Source organism: Athene noctua, chromosome 20 (genome assembly GCF_965140245.1).
Source record: "Athene noctua chromosome 20, bAthNoc1.hap1.1, whole genome shotgun sequence".
Lineage (NCBI taxonomy): Eukaryota > Metazoa > Chordata > Aves > Strigiformes > Strigidae > Athene > Athene noctua.
In genome coordinates, this window is record NC_134056.1 from 3,393,867 (window position 1) to 3,408,681 (window position 14,815).

Sequence of the window (14,815 nt, forward strand, 5' to 3'; positions counted from 1 at the left end):
TCAACACTCTACATGCAACAGTCCAGATTAAGCCAGTAAAACATAAAATGATGGTTTTGTTTAATAGTTTTCAAAGTAAAGATGAGGCCTTTACTCACTTGTGCAAATTGAGAAGGATTGTAGAATGGGACTGTTCCTGCTGAAGGTCCCCCCGGAGGTGGTACAGCAGCAGGCTGGAAAGTAGATAATGCTGAAGTTACAGAACTGCAGAGCTTCGCTGCCTCTCAGATGTGGTTTGCTTAGTCATACAGAGCAAATATTCACAGTAATAATGCCAACAGTATGGAGAGCACAGCATATTGTAACAACTGCAAAAAGTGCTGGTACAGTTTGCATCCATATCTTTAATATTACTTGCTTAATGTAGGAATTGGCAAAACAATGTCACATGCATAAACTGTAAATAGCTCTGAAAAATCCAAAGCATGCAAAACCAAAACAAGACACCGGTGTGACTTCACTGAATTAGTACCTTCTGCTTTTGTTAGTAGACCTTAGACTTGCCCCAAAATAAATATTCTATGTCAAGTTTTGCTTTACTAAGAAGTATCAGAAAGAGTTTGTGTCACCCCTTTATGGGTACCCCACAGTACTGGAACTTACAGCAAAGATGAAGCATTCCTTTAATTCCTACAGGGGCTTTTGCACATGAAACAGGTGATGATATCATTACTGATTTGTGACTGGCAGCAGCAGAATGAGAAGGTTTTGCTTATGTGAGTCTTTTTTTTTTTTTGGTTTTCATTTTGATTTGTTTGTTTGTTTAAAATCAATGGACTTCTTTGGTATCCCAGGAAAGAGCTGATCAAAATTATTAAGTGAATCTTGTAGGGACATGAACATAAACAAAAAGCATGCCTGGATTACATGCATTCTCATAAATACAAGAAACTCTAAAGACCCTGTTTCAGTGTTAAAAGGAACACTACATCATTAGTTACTTTTAATGTTATTTCTGTGAAATGGGCAGAGGGGAAAATAACTAAAAGCAGCATTAGTAAGTATTTGAGCAAATGCAAAATAAAGAGGGGAAAAGTAAATAAGTTAACATAAATGAGAATGGCCAGCCACATGTACCTGATTAAAATGCTGGCTTACTTCACGTGATAATGAACTCATTGAACTAGAGCGCGAAAGCTACAAAACAGCAAGAACACACAAATACAAAAAAACACAAATAAAAAAGTCGTCATGCATGTCACTGCCCCAAGCCTTCAGTTGTTTTATTTCATTTTAAAAGTCTCATTGCCAAAGGTTAAACCAACTTCAAGTTAAAAAAAAAAAAATGTAAAGCCAGAAGTTAGTTTAAATCAAAAGGACTTCTTAAAGCACAAAATTATGTAGATATAGAAAACATTTAGTAGGAACAAAGGTAATGTTACTCTGCCTGGCACATAGCAATCTATTCTTCTGATTGTCTTGCACTTAGTATTAGTGAAATTATATGCATGCATGGAGGCAAGAAGACATCCTCAAACTGCTATTGACATTTTACTCTGAAAAAGGCTCATAAAAGTCTACTTATATAGAAAAAGGAGATCACGCCACAGAATGTAGGACACGGAAGCTGAACTCATATGGGCTTAGAGGTCTTTGCTGTACAACTTGAGGCAGTCATACGATTCCATCTTGGCTAGTCATCAGCAACTGAATCAGTTACTTGTTGTTTTAGATGGCCCATGTTAAGTCCACTACAAATTAATGGTTAAAATATGCTGCAAAAGTCATTAACTAGCTACTTTGAATCAAGCCTTACCTCGCCAGATTGGGAGCCATCAGGGTTAGAAACAGGAAGTCCAGATCCAGGAGGAAGGATTGCAGGGTTTAAATACTAAAGAAAAACAATGTGCTTTTGTTTATCTTTGTTACTATAATGCTATGTCACATTTCTGCTATATTGATCCCACTGAAGCAAAATGTTACAACACATCAAGCCAGGTGAAACATGCAGTGTTGGACTCTCCCTGTGTTCTTGGTCCCTTCCCTAACACATACTGCAGACGTAGAACCTGCAGCCCTGACAAATGAGGAAATGCAACTTTTCATGGGTTTCCTACTTCCATCTTCACACCAATTCCCCTTCTCCAGTTCTTTAACTACAACGTTACACACAAACATAATCCCTACAGCAACATGCTTTGATTGTACTGTGGTTATGAAGCTACTATTCAAAATCATGAGGTTTTTTAATCAGAAGTTTGAATTATATATACACAAGACATTCTTTCCAACCCACCTCTGGTTCAACAGCTGCCGCAGGATCCGGGTTGGTTTGATTTGCAGGTGGTGTGTGCTCTGCTGCACCACTCCCTTCCAATGGCTGGGGTTCTCCTGGAACTACAAAGGAAATGGGATTTAGCCAGACACACTCGACCAGGGACATCAGCAGAACTGAATTACTACAATACCCATCTTCTCCCACAAAAAAAGATAATTTAAAGAGCACAGTGTTAATGTCTCTAGATGCCCCAGTCCTGTTACAAGTCTGCAAGCAGGAGATGCATACAGTTCATACACATAACCTTGGTGCAACACAGCATGTAGTGAGAGCAAAAAACCAAAGATGATAAGCAAGGGTGCAGGTAAGACCTCTCCCTTTTTTTTTTTTCCAAAAAGGAATCCTGGAACTAGGAACATGTGTCAGATACTGAGCAACCCAGGAATACTACACAGTTCAAATTTTGCTTTTTGGATTGCTTAGTCACTCTGTGACAGGGGAAAAAAAAAAAAAAAATAAAAAAAAAGAGAATCCCTCTGTTTGCAGCATGCAGAACTGGGCTTTAGCAACTTGTTTGTTTTACTGCAGTTCCCAGCCTGATTCTACTTCTAAAACAAACTGGAGTTAATGAGAGACTGAACATTTTAAAGTGCTCAGCAAAGGCTACATAATACACACACACAGTCCAAAGTGACTTCGATAACCATATAACCATAAATAACCATACAACCTCCTTACAGTTTTATCTACTCATGACACACCTGAGTTTGGAACAAATACATTTGCAGGAATTGGCATTGGTGCCAAGGGGGCAAATAGGTCTGATGGTGCAGGAAGAGCACCACTTGACTTGGTTCCACCTGGATTCAGAACATCAACATAACGGGCTCTGCTTCCAGCTAAAACAGAAAAATCCAGAAATAACAGAAATAAGCCTTGTGTTAGTCATCCCCATATCTATTTTGAACAGTCTGCTGGTTAAGCCATCTTTCAGAATCAGAAAATAATGCTCCAGGGATACAAACAATGATACCCAAGTCACGATACAGTCGTGACAGCAGTCACAGTGCAGAAGCTAGGCACAAGCAAAGCCAGGAGCAGCCACAGCTCCATGGTATAACTCCATCACTGAGTTGTCAAATGTTCCCAAACAAGTCCAGAAAAGCCACAACTTCTGTCTTCACATTTTATGCAAGAGAAAAATCTGAAGTCTTTCATACTTGTTGTCTGTTACCTGCTCTTCTGGAGAACATGTTGACAGGGGCACTAGGTGGGCTTCCAGGTCCAGGTGGAGCAGTCTGAGGAACTTTAGGAAACCCTGTTGGAGGTGGTGGTGGAGGCTTACTCTGCAGGGAGAAAAAAACCCAAAAATCCAACCACATCATTCACTGAGAGTTTTAAACCAAGTATCCATTTGACCTCTCCTTTTCCTTACCTATTCCTCAACACATAAAACTGGGTATACAGGCATACATCTGGTAGTGCAGACCATTACTCCTCATCTTCCATCTGATAACTAATGTCAAGGCATTTCTACAACCCATCTACACCCACTCTAAAAGGAAACATCTACAACAGTGGTTCTTATCATTTGTGTGTGTTTTGAGACAGATCCTTGAATGACAAGGATGGACAGGTTATGCGATTTTCTTTGCTACGCAATGCATTACATTTTCAAAACTCTAGACTCTTCTTACCTTTTTCCCCCTATATTCTTGTTTGTAGTAAATCAATTAACAAGCAATTGTCTAGGTGATGCCAGCCTCTATGAAGAGATACACTGGACTAAGTTTAAAGCAAATTCCCTTGTAAATTTGATTGTAATTACTGGATCCACACCAGCAACTAAAGATACAAATGGTCCCAGAAGAATGAAGACTATAAAAACATGTAACCTGTTTATTAGTTTCAAAGTGTCCCACATTTTAATCCAAATTCAGTAAAAGGCAGCTCTTAAGAGCCAATAGCAGATTAAAGAAAACTGCATGCCAGTACAGTTTTCAGTTTTCCACTTTGAGAAATAATGACTACTCAGATTTTTACCTCTTCTTCTGGTTCATCCAGGTTAACCCAGCGCTGTTTCTGTTCATCCCAAACAATCTACAAGAAAATCACAGTCAAAGATTAAGGGTTCAAGGTAAGATGATAAGCCCCAAAAAATTGTAACAATTTTTTTAAAAAAGCCAGTCTTGGAATAAGCATAATCTTGAAAGTTTTACACACTTTTGTTTACTTGTCAAAAAAATGTTCATCTGTCATCCAGGAAAACATTTTGAACAAATTAAAATGTATAAAGGTTTTTGTGATTTAGGGGCCTTACTGATTTGTTCTTGTCATCTGGAAGGTGAGCTTCATTCTTTCCTTTTCCCATCAGCCAGCGGAACCAATTTGCACCACTCTAGAAATAAATTCACCTATTCAGTTAATTCTCTCAACACTGTCTTTACAGGCAGATTGAGCAGAAAGAAATAGTTTAGTCAGGACCTCTTAAATCAGTACCCCAGACCAGGAGTTACCACACATATACTAACAAATCTCCTCCAGCTATTTCTTGGGAAGTTTACCTTTCTAGGTGTTGGCTCCTTTTTTGTTTCTTTTTTAATCTCCTTCCCTGCAGGAACAGAGGGAGGAGGAGAGGGCTGTTTTGCTGCAGAGTTGGATCTCTCCCGTCCCACAGAATGAGCAGAGGACTCTGAAGTTGTTCGGGACCTTCGCCCATAGCCCTGTGTTACAAATATACAGGAAAGTACAAAGTTGTCACTGTTGGAGTGGTAGATTACATTTCATCTTGCTAAACAAATTCCTTCTTTGAAAAATTCATAATAGGAAGAGGAACAAAAGCACAGAAAAAATAAACATAAACAAGACTGAGGATTTAGTGAAAGAAACAGCCTGCTCATGGCATACCATATGTGCTGAAGACTGAGATGCAGATCTGGATCTTCGTCCTGGTGCCTGGTTAGATATAAAGCCAGGACATGCATAATAAGCAAGCAGCTAAATATCTGACACATCATTCACTTTTTATCAAGAATTCCCACACAATTAAAGATATTCAAGCCAGTTATTTGGGTACTTCTATCTACTCAAACATACAGGAGGTACAGGAAAAAATGCTGAAGGCTGGCCAAGTAATTGCACTATCATGTAACTGGTCCATTAAAAAGAGTTAAATCAGGGTACTGCTGTGCTGGCTAACCAGCCCACAAGGGGAAAGATAAAAATGGTGCTACAGGAAGTGATTGCTGCATTTTTTTCCCTCTCTAACATTAGGTTGTTCTTCTAATATTTGTAGAGCAACTTGACCGTAAGAAAAAATTCACTGTTTCTTCTATAAAGTATGGTTAATTTCTAGTTAAAAAGTCTCCTCCACCCTTTATCAGTTGCCAAATGTATCCCTACTAAAAATGTTTATATTAATTCTCTCAAACAACTGTCACTTCAGGAGACTAAACTAACTTCCAAGGAGATACCAGCTTCAGTGATATTTAAACAGTGAAAATACTATATATTTTCAAAAAGGAGGTTGGTATTTTGATAAACACCTTCCACATTTCCAGTCGTAGCCAGGTGGTAATTAATGCTGTGCTTTTAAAACTCACAGAACTGTTCTTTAGGGCCTGCTTGCCTCACTTGCTACAAGTTCTTCTGGCTATGAAGAATCATTCTGGGAGGTGGGAGAGGAAGCCAGGACAGAGAGATAAATTAAACTCTGATATCCCCCCCTCCCCTTTTTTTTAAAAAAAAACAAAAAAAAGTATTTTTAGAGAAGAAAATTCTGGCTAAAGTTTTTCTATTAGTTCTTTGTTATTTATTCTACTGAAGGGAAGACAGTGGGAAAGAAAAACTAAGCTTCAAGTCTTGCTGAAGAGCAAGCTAGAGCCCCATTATACTCTTGTGTTTGCAAAGACCTGCAATGCAGCTGACACTTGCTTAAGAAACATACGAAATAAAGATACCATGCTAGCCATTCTGCCATAGAAATCTTCCTCTCTCTGTTCAGGGAAAGAGTTTTGTGAAGGAGACTCCGGGGCAATTCTCTGAATTCCTTAAAAAAACCAAGTAAGATTATGTTAGTGGGACGGGACACGCACAACAAAAAAACCCCACAAAGCCCCCCAAACCCACAGCAACACTTTTAAGGCAAAACCTTTCACTAGTTATGAATTTTGTGCTAGAAAGAACCTGGTCTTTTAAAGAATGTGAATCAGAGTTGCTGTATTTTGTTTTTTGTTTCTCCTGCATGGGTATTACGTTTGTTCTAAACACAGGTCAGAGCAGGCTGAGGGATGCAACCATCAGTATGGGGCAGTTTTAAGGATCTTTATGCCTCACACAGCTCTGCCAAGCCTGGGTATGTCTGTTTTCACAGGTATCGGGTTCTGCCATCACAGAACTACAACTTATCAGGCTGATGTGCAGAGGCAGAAATCCCTGAGGCTCTGATCACAGACCTTGCAAACAAAACTGCCAGTCCCAGTGCACTCAGTGATTACCTGTTCGGCTCTAAATCATAATCTGCTGACTCTGACCTCTTGTTTAAACTAAGACACATAAACAGGATGAATACTATAACTTCCCACAGTATCATCTGTATCATCAGATGGTGGCTTTAAATTTCATTACCCAAGACTTGACTTAGTATCTTCTAAATATTGAGATAATCTGTATTATTCCCCCAAATGCTTCATTCCCCTTATAAGGAAGGAAAACTGTTTACTAAGCTCCCAGACCTGTTTCCAGGTTTGTCTGCTCTTCTGACCGGGATTCAACTTCTTGTGGTGGCCCTCCAGGTGGTAGTGCTGACCCCATATACAGTGGTGATGGTTCAGCTCCATAAGGATTTGAAAATCCTGGAGGTGCAAAGCCAGGCCCCGGACCAATAGGCTGAGAAGCCACTGAATAGAAAGGGACACTTCGGGCAGCTTCCTGGTCACTAGGAGGGATCATAGGAGCTGACCCATCAAGGACAGCCTGAGGTACTGCAGCACAAAAAAAAAAAAAAAGTTAAAAGAGTTATAGCTAAACAGGAATTTCAGTGTGTGAACCTTTTACCCTATGAATAAAATGACACAATGCAAAAGTGAAATCTCACTGTTTCTACCACCCTCTTAAGTGGTTTCTTAGAAACCCTGAAATGTTTATTTTCTCTCTGTCACGAAGAAGGATACAAAACACTAACCTGAAGGCATCAGCTGCACACTTTGCATCTGTTGAGCCATATTGGGTAATAAGGATGCTAATAATGCATTTTCAGCACCTGGACCCATGTCACGGCCAACTCCTGCTCCATCACATTGACTAGCATGGTCTAATTCAGAGCTTGGTGTACTACATGCATATGGTGGTGGGGTGGATCTGTCCGTGTTATAAGCTATTGCACCCTCCTGCACAAAAAAAGCAAGATCTTATTAACTGTACCAGACATTAAGTTCATAACCAAGGGAACAAATAGCAAAGGAAATCTTAAGAGTGAAAACAGCACAGGTTTTTTTTTAGCATTTAGTCAAAAAATTAGTTGTCAGCCATTTGCAGACCAAGTTCAACCAAAAGATTTAAAGTTTTTGTTAGGTTAGGAGGGGTGAGTATGTTTGTTTTTTCATTGTGGAGTTTTCTGGTTTGTTTTGTAGGTTTTTTTAAATGGAAGCTTAGTTAATTAGCTCGAGGTTCAAATTTCTAATAGATCTCTTTAAACAAACGATAATTATTTCCACTCTTAAAATCTAGCTACACTAATTCACACACAACTTTTTTTTTTTTTCTAGCAAGAAGTTTCTCTGCTTACAGCAAGAGTTATTGCAACCTAATGAGCCTTGCAATTCTCCTTGCATGACAGTACTAAGAAAAGCCTGTCTCATACAATGTACACCACCCTCTGACTATTTTTTTTATTGAATCTTTAAAGTGTGGTAAATCCACTTGGTTTAAATCATAACACTTGCACCTTAGGACATGAATATACCATAAGGTCACTTTATATGTTTCTGTACTAGCAGTATAAGCAAGACCATTTAAAAAACTGGATTCACACTAATCCTTAAAAGAGAATACTTCATGTTGAAAAGTATTCTGTACCTTGATCTGTCCATCCACATGTCGAAGCCTTACTAACCATGAAGGTTCAATAAAAGATTCCTGTTCTGGTTTTTCTTTTATCTGTGGGTCAAACAGTCGTAGCTGTGATGACATCTAGAGAAAGGAATCATTGAGAATTTAAATTAACCAGCCAACAAAAGGCAACTTTAGCCACAGCCTGCCATCTACAACACGAATCCACAAATACTTAATTCTTCCTTAGGTTACCTGGATTAGCTGGCCAATAAGTACAGGTGAATAGTAATGTGGATCTTTAAGGACAGTTCTGGAAATCACTTCACAATAATGGAAAGCCTGAGCAGCAAGTCCCATTTCAGCCAGTCGGCAAGCATAGATGAATTTGAAAACCTAGGGAATGGAAGCAGATGAAATAAACCAAGTGATCAGAACATCCTTAGAAGTATTAAATGAAAGGCAGTCTGTCATTTCAGCTGAAAGCTCAGATATCCATTATCACATCTATACTAGGCAGGAGAGAAAAAAAAAAACACCAAAGAAGGAAAAAGCATTCAATTCTCCTCTTCCACCCGATGTATCCAGTGGAAGTTCTCTATTTGTCTACAGCTAATGTCAACACTTTCTGCTGGATTTTTCTCTTGGAATACAGTTACGGTAACAACAAAAATTTAAATTCAAAAGTTCAGAACGCACAGATGAAAAATGTGAAAAGGAGATTTAAGTGACAACAGGAAAAAAGCTATCTTGCACTACAGTATCCAGGAATATTTCATGTTACAATGGATAAAATATTTGCTGTGCTGAATACAGCACATGAAAGATTAAAACTTTGCATATAACCTGACAGACAAATGAAAAAGAAACAGCTCTTCACCTGGAAATTGGGCAAGCAGCCAGGCTGAGTTCCTAGTGACTGTGCATATTCATAGGCTTCTGTTCTTTGAATGGCTTCATTGGTAGCAAACTTTAAAAAGGGCAAGCTATTTGGGAATGGGAGAGGAAAAAACATTATTTAACATTAAGATTATATATATGCTGATAATAAAGACAATCAGAAATAAAGTCAGAAACACAGCTCTATTAGACACACAATACCAGTAAAATCTACTCCTCAAACAAGGACAGGGCATCAAATAGTTATCTTGAAACCAGCTGTGACTAGTGATAAGGGGAACAGTGCACCTCAAGTCTCTCAAGCTATTAAGCTTTCATTTTTGTATCTAAAAATTTGTGAGTTGGTTTTTTTTTTTTTTAATAAAAAGGAAAGCCAAACCTATGATTTGATCCAATTAGGACAAGCTTTGTTGTCTTCCTCGTGTAAACTCCAAAACCAACTTGGGCCATAAGGTAACAAAAATGAGCAGCATCCAGCAGGCCTTTAGAAGCTGTAGAGAAACAGGTGACAGAGCTCAGGGTATTTCCTCTCAGTGGCACACTATTTCAGTGCCCCACATTGTTTTGGTTTTGCATTAAAATACCTTCACAACAGAGACAGCCCCATACAAGACATTTCCACTTTACATTTTACAAAGCAATTCCTTGTTTTCAAAAAAAAAAAAAAAAGCTAAGAAATTCAAGCTTTCAGAAAGTTCTTCCTTCAGCCATTCAACCCTGTTCACTCCCCAGAAGTTACCAAGAGTGTCTCCCATGGTAGCAATGGTCCTGGATTCCAAGTCCACATTATTGGTCAGGTTGGATAACACCATTGCAAGATGAGGCCTCCAGTCTCCCCATTTTTCATCTCCACAACACTAAAATTAGAAGAATTACTTAAGTCAAATCAGTGACTGGAGTTCTGCAAGGGTGTTTCAACTTAAAAAGGACTAAAACAACTTATCTGACAATTCTAGGAAAAGCACATGGAAAAGATTACTGTTGTGAACTCCACCACTCACTGCAGCTCCCACGTGAATCTTACCGTGGATGCAGCTGGCATCCTTCCAGACATGAGCTGGTAAACAGTCTGCAGAGGGTCATTAATTGGGAGACTGTTGGCAAATCTACAGAGACATTATACAGAAAAACAAAACAGAAACATGGGGTAAGCAGTGTACCTGAACAGTCAGTGGCAGTTAATCTAGCTTAATGTATTTTCAAACAGCAATTCCTTCTCTTACTACACTGAATAAGCAACTACCCAGTGGATAATGTTCAAAACCAAAACATTACTAGTTAACCTGATCTGCCACATGTCCAAGCTAGGAAAAACCTCAGGGTTCTCCCCATGCTAGCTGACTTGGCTTAGTACATGGTTTCAGGAAGCTGAAAGTTTTTGTGTCTACAAGACAAAGCACGCACAAACACATCTGCTGCTTTCAGGCAAAGAGAATGAAGGGTACAACAGAGTTACTTGGCTTTAACAAGGTTGGCAGTTGGGTTTTTGCAGAGTTTTTTCACAGCCTGCCAAGCAAGCTCACAGATAACACTGTTCAAATACCCCTTAAATGGAACAAGTTGCATAGAATAACTTCTCAGGTTTAAGTTTATGGCCAGAAGGCCCCTGAATAAAAAGTCACAGATGACAACTGAATATGCAGGTAAATGTAAAGCTTAGTTCTTGCATGAGCTACTAAGGATAACTCACAATTTTAATATTAATATTTCTGAGCATCAAGTCTCTACCTCATTAGCAGACTAGGTAGTCGTGTTGTAGTACTCAACAAGCAAAACAGTACCTGGTCATAACTCTTGCATGTGTTCTGCTGTCCATTTTGCTGGCAAGTAGCAGAGCATGGCCCCATAAACCATGCTTCATGGCAGACTCCAAAGCATCCTAATTAATACAGAAATTAGTTTCCTGGGAATGGCTTACCATCTACTCAGATAAACGATTGTTTTACAGTAGAACTTTGTGACTGAATGAAAAAAAAAAAAAATGTTTGTTTCGATCAAATGCTAACACATGAATATAATTGTTTTATATTACAAACTGTAGGGCATAACATTTTTCCGTATCGGTGTAGTGCAGTGCCACGAAATATTATACGCACTGCAAGCTATAAAAATGATTTTAACTGATGCCTAGAGCTTTAAGATGTGTGAAAAATAAGTAAACAAAAAGACACATGCAGTATTTGGAACAATATAAGCATTCACCTTTTTGCGGCCATAAAGCAGCAACTCTCTGAATCTCTCTGTCTCTTTCTCAAGACTGTCAATTGTGGTTATAAGACTATCAGTGAGAAATGAGAGTTGGGCTTCACCAGATTCCTCTTCCACTTGTTCCAAAGCCTCATTAGTGAAATCAATCAAATTCGCCTCATTAGGGGACTTCCCAGGAAGCCACACTGTTTTATGATCTCGGAGCAAAAGTTCAGCCAGGTCTGTTCCCACAACAGTCTATACATGCAGTGGAAAAAAAAAAAAAAAAAAAGAAATCCATTACTTAACGCTGCCTTCATTTTATTTGTCACTTCAATAACAACGTGTGAATATCAGCACCTCAGGACAAGTGACCAGTTTACCTGTTCCAACAATCACAGAAGTATTCCAAAGTAAGTCACTATGCACATGTTACTGTCTTTTACACAAATACATTTTGCATATAAAAATATCTTAGGATAAATAAAAATTCAAGTAGTAAGACATACCCCATTCTGCCTGCACAACAGTACAATGAAGTCCCAAAGCAGACTTGCAGATTCTTTGTCAATTAAATTTTCATTCTTAAAGCACTGTGTAGCTTTATTTTGTGCAAAATTAATCACATCCACTTTATGGGTGTCATCCCTGGAAAAAAAAAAAAAAAAAAAATATTTTTAAGGAGACAAATGTAAACATTCAGATCACTACTGTGATTAGTATGAGGAACATTTAAAGCTTATGTATTAAGCAGGTGAAAAGCCACAAATACTCTTATTTGTGGTTAATAATTAATAAATACAGTTTAAGTCCTGTAATTTGCATGCAATTAAAAGTGTGATGACGAAACAAATTCTGAATGCATGGAAGTTATTTCTGAAATCTGTAAGAACATACTTTGCAAGAGGACCAGGAAATGCTCTCATCTCTTCTTGCTCTGAAGAATGTTGTAACATCGTCTGAAACACAAATATAAACTATAAGAAACACTTATAACTATGAATTTTGCTTTTCAACAATAAAAACCCCAGACCTGAACATAACCCATAGTGTAATCAAGCCTGTTGCTCTTAAACAAAATACATATGGTGACTTACAACCTGCACAATGGTAATAAATGATGAAATCCACTTCACATGCAAGTCATTCTGCAGCAAAATGTAAAAATCACAATCTCCCTAAATCATAGAACCACAGAATCTTTTAGGTTGGAAAATACCTTTAAGATGATCAAGTCCAACCACAAACCTAACGCTGCCAAGTCCAACGATTCTCCTGATGCTGTTCTAGTACTGGTGTACAGTTCTACTCTCTCCTAGTGATATTTTACCAATGAATTCTACACTCATCATGTAAGCCCGACCTTCCATATATTTTACGTGACTTGAGTATTGCATTTCTTTGTAAAGGCACAAGAATGAAAATATACCCATAAAATTTAACCCCCAGTCCATCTAGATGACAAGCAGTCCTTAGCCCTGCAGAGAATGCACAAGGACAATGCTGCATCTATGAGCAGCAATACCTTAGAAACAAACCAACACAACTCCAGCCCTTCTAGGAGGTAAGGATTTTACCTGAACAAAGTTATAAGGAGCTGGATGATCTGATCATGACATCATCTTCCAGAGAAAGAGACTTTTTAAAGTTACTGTTTTACTCATGATTACAGCCCAAACAGGTAAAGATATGTGCACTGACATATAAAACAAAAGTCAGGAAGCTATAGATCCAAATTTCCTACTCCCCTTCCAAAAGACAGACCTGTATTCCACCACCTCCCTTTTTTCTTTTAAACTTTACCTCCATACTGTGTATTTCAACCAGAGCTGGCTGTCCTTCTGATGGCAGGTTTGGCAGCACTTTTATTAAGAAGCCCCCAGGACCAAACCTAGCACAGATATGAGGCACTGAAAATTTCTCAGGCGTTGAGGGCCTTAAAGGTGCTGAAATGAGAAGAAAAGACAAAATAAGAACAAGTAACCTGTCCTGCAGCTAAGTAAACTTTGCCGATGTATTTATTCAATTCAGTAATCCTGCATCCCATCCTAATTCAGTAGAAAAATCCCTGCCATTCAATTTGGCTAAATTTATAAGCAACAATTAATCAGTCCCATTATAGACTCAAAGATCTGAGAATCTGCAACAACAAGACTAGACTACAGAACTTTAAAAGCCACTTATTTTTTCCATGCAGGGGCTTTGACTGTATCAGACACATTTCTGTGATCTCCATATAGATATATGACACACATTCAAAGAGCTGATAATACTGTTTCTCTGGAAAAGCTTTTCCAGAGAACAGTGTTTTGTCCCACACCAAAAGGGTAAGAAAAAGTTATGGAAAAATCTGAAGTTTAAATTAAACTTTAATCATTCCCCATGAAGCACAAGCAGCATAGTAAAAAATCTACATAAAGACATTTACAGATGGAAGCATGCAGTATTTAACAGCAAACACTGTCTAACTGCTACTGTTCTGATACACTCAGGTTTCAGTAAGCAAGTTATGTTTACACTGAAAAGGAAACAAAACTTTGTTCCTGTGCACACAGACTGTAAAACAGCTTTTTTTTTTTTTCCTGTTAACAGGCTCAATGAATATAAGAAAGGCATCTCATACGCTATAAATACTAAAAGAAGTGCAAACTACTACTGGTAGACAGCCTCAGCAGCACAGTGCCAGCCCTCCTCCTTCCCCCACGGTGCCAATACCTTGTTCTACAGCTGACCATCCAGTCTCAGTCGGGTAGCCATAATCTGTAAAAGGCTGTTGTCCATCAAAGTTAGCAGCATATCCACCATACGGGTAATCTGTGTGCAGCGACACTGCCTGCGCAGTAGTTTCATACGTATTAGCCGTTAGATCATGATTACTTCTATACAGCTGGCTCTAAACAGATCATATTAGTAATTGTTAGCAGAAAGCATGAAGTTACACAAAGCAAGCAATACTGCAAGCGTGACTCGAGACAGTAAGCATTCCCCTCCCAGCTTTGATTTTTTTTTTTTTTTTATGCTGTTTGCCAATCAGGCTTACTACATCACCTCATTTGAGAAAGCCACCCTGCAAGACACCTGCAGCAACAGGCTGGAGAAGATAATTAATATTTCTTACTGCTCTTCCTCAGTGTTTTTACTACCATTTGATCTGTTCATATTCACGTACGTTCAGTTCTCTCACGACAGAATATCCACGTGCTTGGGTGGATTACAGAATGAGTTACAGGTTCAAGTGTTGCTGTATCAGCAGCTATGGATCAGAATCAATTCACCTCTGCTGTAATACTCTGGCAGAAAAACCTCAATTGATTAAACCTGATGAATGCCTAAATGACTTCAGGTGCCTAAAGATTAATGCCTAAACAATCTCCAATATTACTTGCAACATTAATAAATAAATTGGGAGTTCAGATTGGAAAACCATCTAAACTTCCAAGAAACATGATGAATCAACACATG

At 38.5% G+C, this 14,815-nt stretch overlaps 1 protein-coding gene across 6 annotated transcripts in view; it reads right to left on the reverse strand.

Moving 5' to 3' along the window:
* SEC16A (SEC16 homolog A, endoplasmic reticulum export factor) overlaps positions 1-14,815 on the reverse strand; it is a 31,345-nt gene that overhangs the window by 1,820 nt on the left and 14,710 nt on the right. For 3 of the 6 annotated variants that reach the window (XM_074923342.1, XM_074923337.1, XM_074923338.1), the window contains 25 exons: positions 14,069-14,246; positions 13,157-13,299; positions 12,251-12,312; positions 11,863-12,001; positions 11,369-11,611; positions 10,948-11,045; positions 10,191-10,272; positions 9,906-10,023; positions 9,546-9,657; positions 9,147-9,252; positions 8,522-8,662; positions 8,294-8,407; positions 7,401-7,605; positions 6,952-7,200; positions 6,178-6,266; positions 5,126-5,173; positions 4,783-4,941; positions 4,539-4,616; positions 4,262-4,318; positions 3,453-3,564; positions 2,980-3,117; positions 2,237-2,337; positions 1,757-1,831; positions 1,078-1,137; positions 99-173 (listed from right to left, as the gene is read on the reverse strand). In XM_074923342.1, the coding sequence (XP_074779443.1) occupies positions 99-173; positions 1,078-1,137; positions 1,757-1,831; positions 2,237-2,337; positions 2,980-3,117; positions 3,453-3,564; positions 4,262-4,318; positions 4,539-4,616; positions 4,783-4,941; positions 5,126-5,173; positions 6,178-6,266; positions 6,952-7,200; positions 7,401-7,605; positions 8,294-8,407; positions 8,522-8,662; positions 9,147-9,252; positions 9,546-9,657; positions 9,906-10,023; positions 10,191-10,272; positions 10,948-11,045; positions 11,369-11,611; positions 11,863-12,001; positions 12,251-12,312; positions 13,157-13,299; positions 14,069-14,246 (2,982 nt within the window). The remainder of the gene's footprint in view (positions 1-98; positions 174-1,077; positions 1,138-1,756; positions 1,832-2,236; positions 2,338-2,979; positions 3,118-3,452; positions 3,565-4,261; positions 4,319-4,538; positions 4,617-4,782; positions 4,942-5,125; positions 5,174-6,177; positions 6,267-6,951; positions 7,201-7,400; positions 7,606-8,293; positions 8,408-8,521; positions 8,663-9,146; positions 9,253-9,545; positions 9,658-9,905; positions 10,024-10,190; positions 10,273-10,947; positions 11,046-11,368; positions 11,612-11,862; positions 12,002-12,250; positions 12,313-13,156; positions 13,300-14,068; positions 14,247-14,815) is intronic. The other 3 variants (XM_074923341.1, XM_074923339.1, XM_074923340.1) reach the window with 3 other exon arrangements.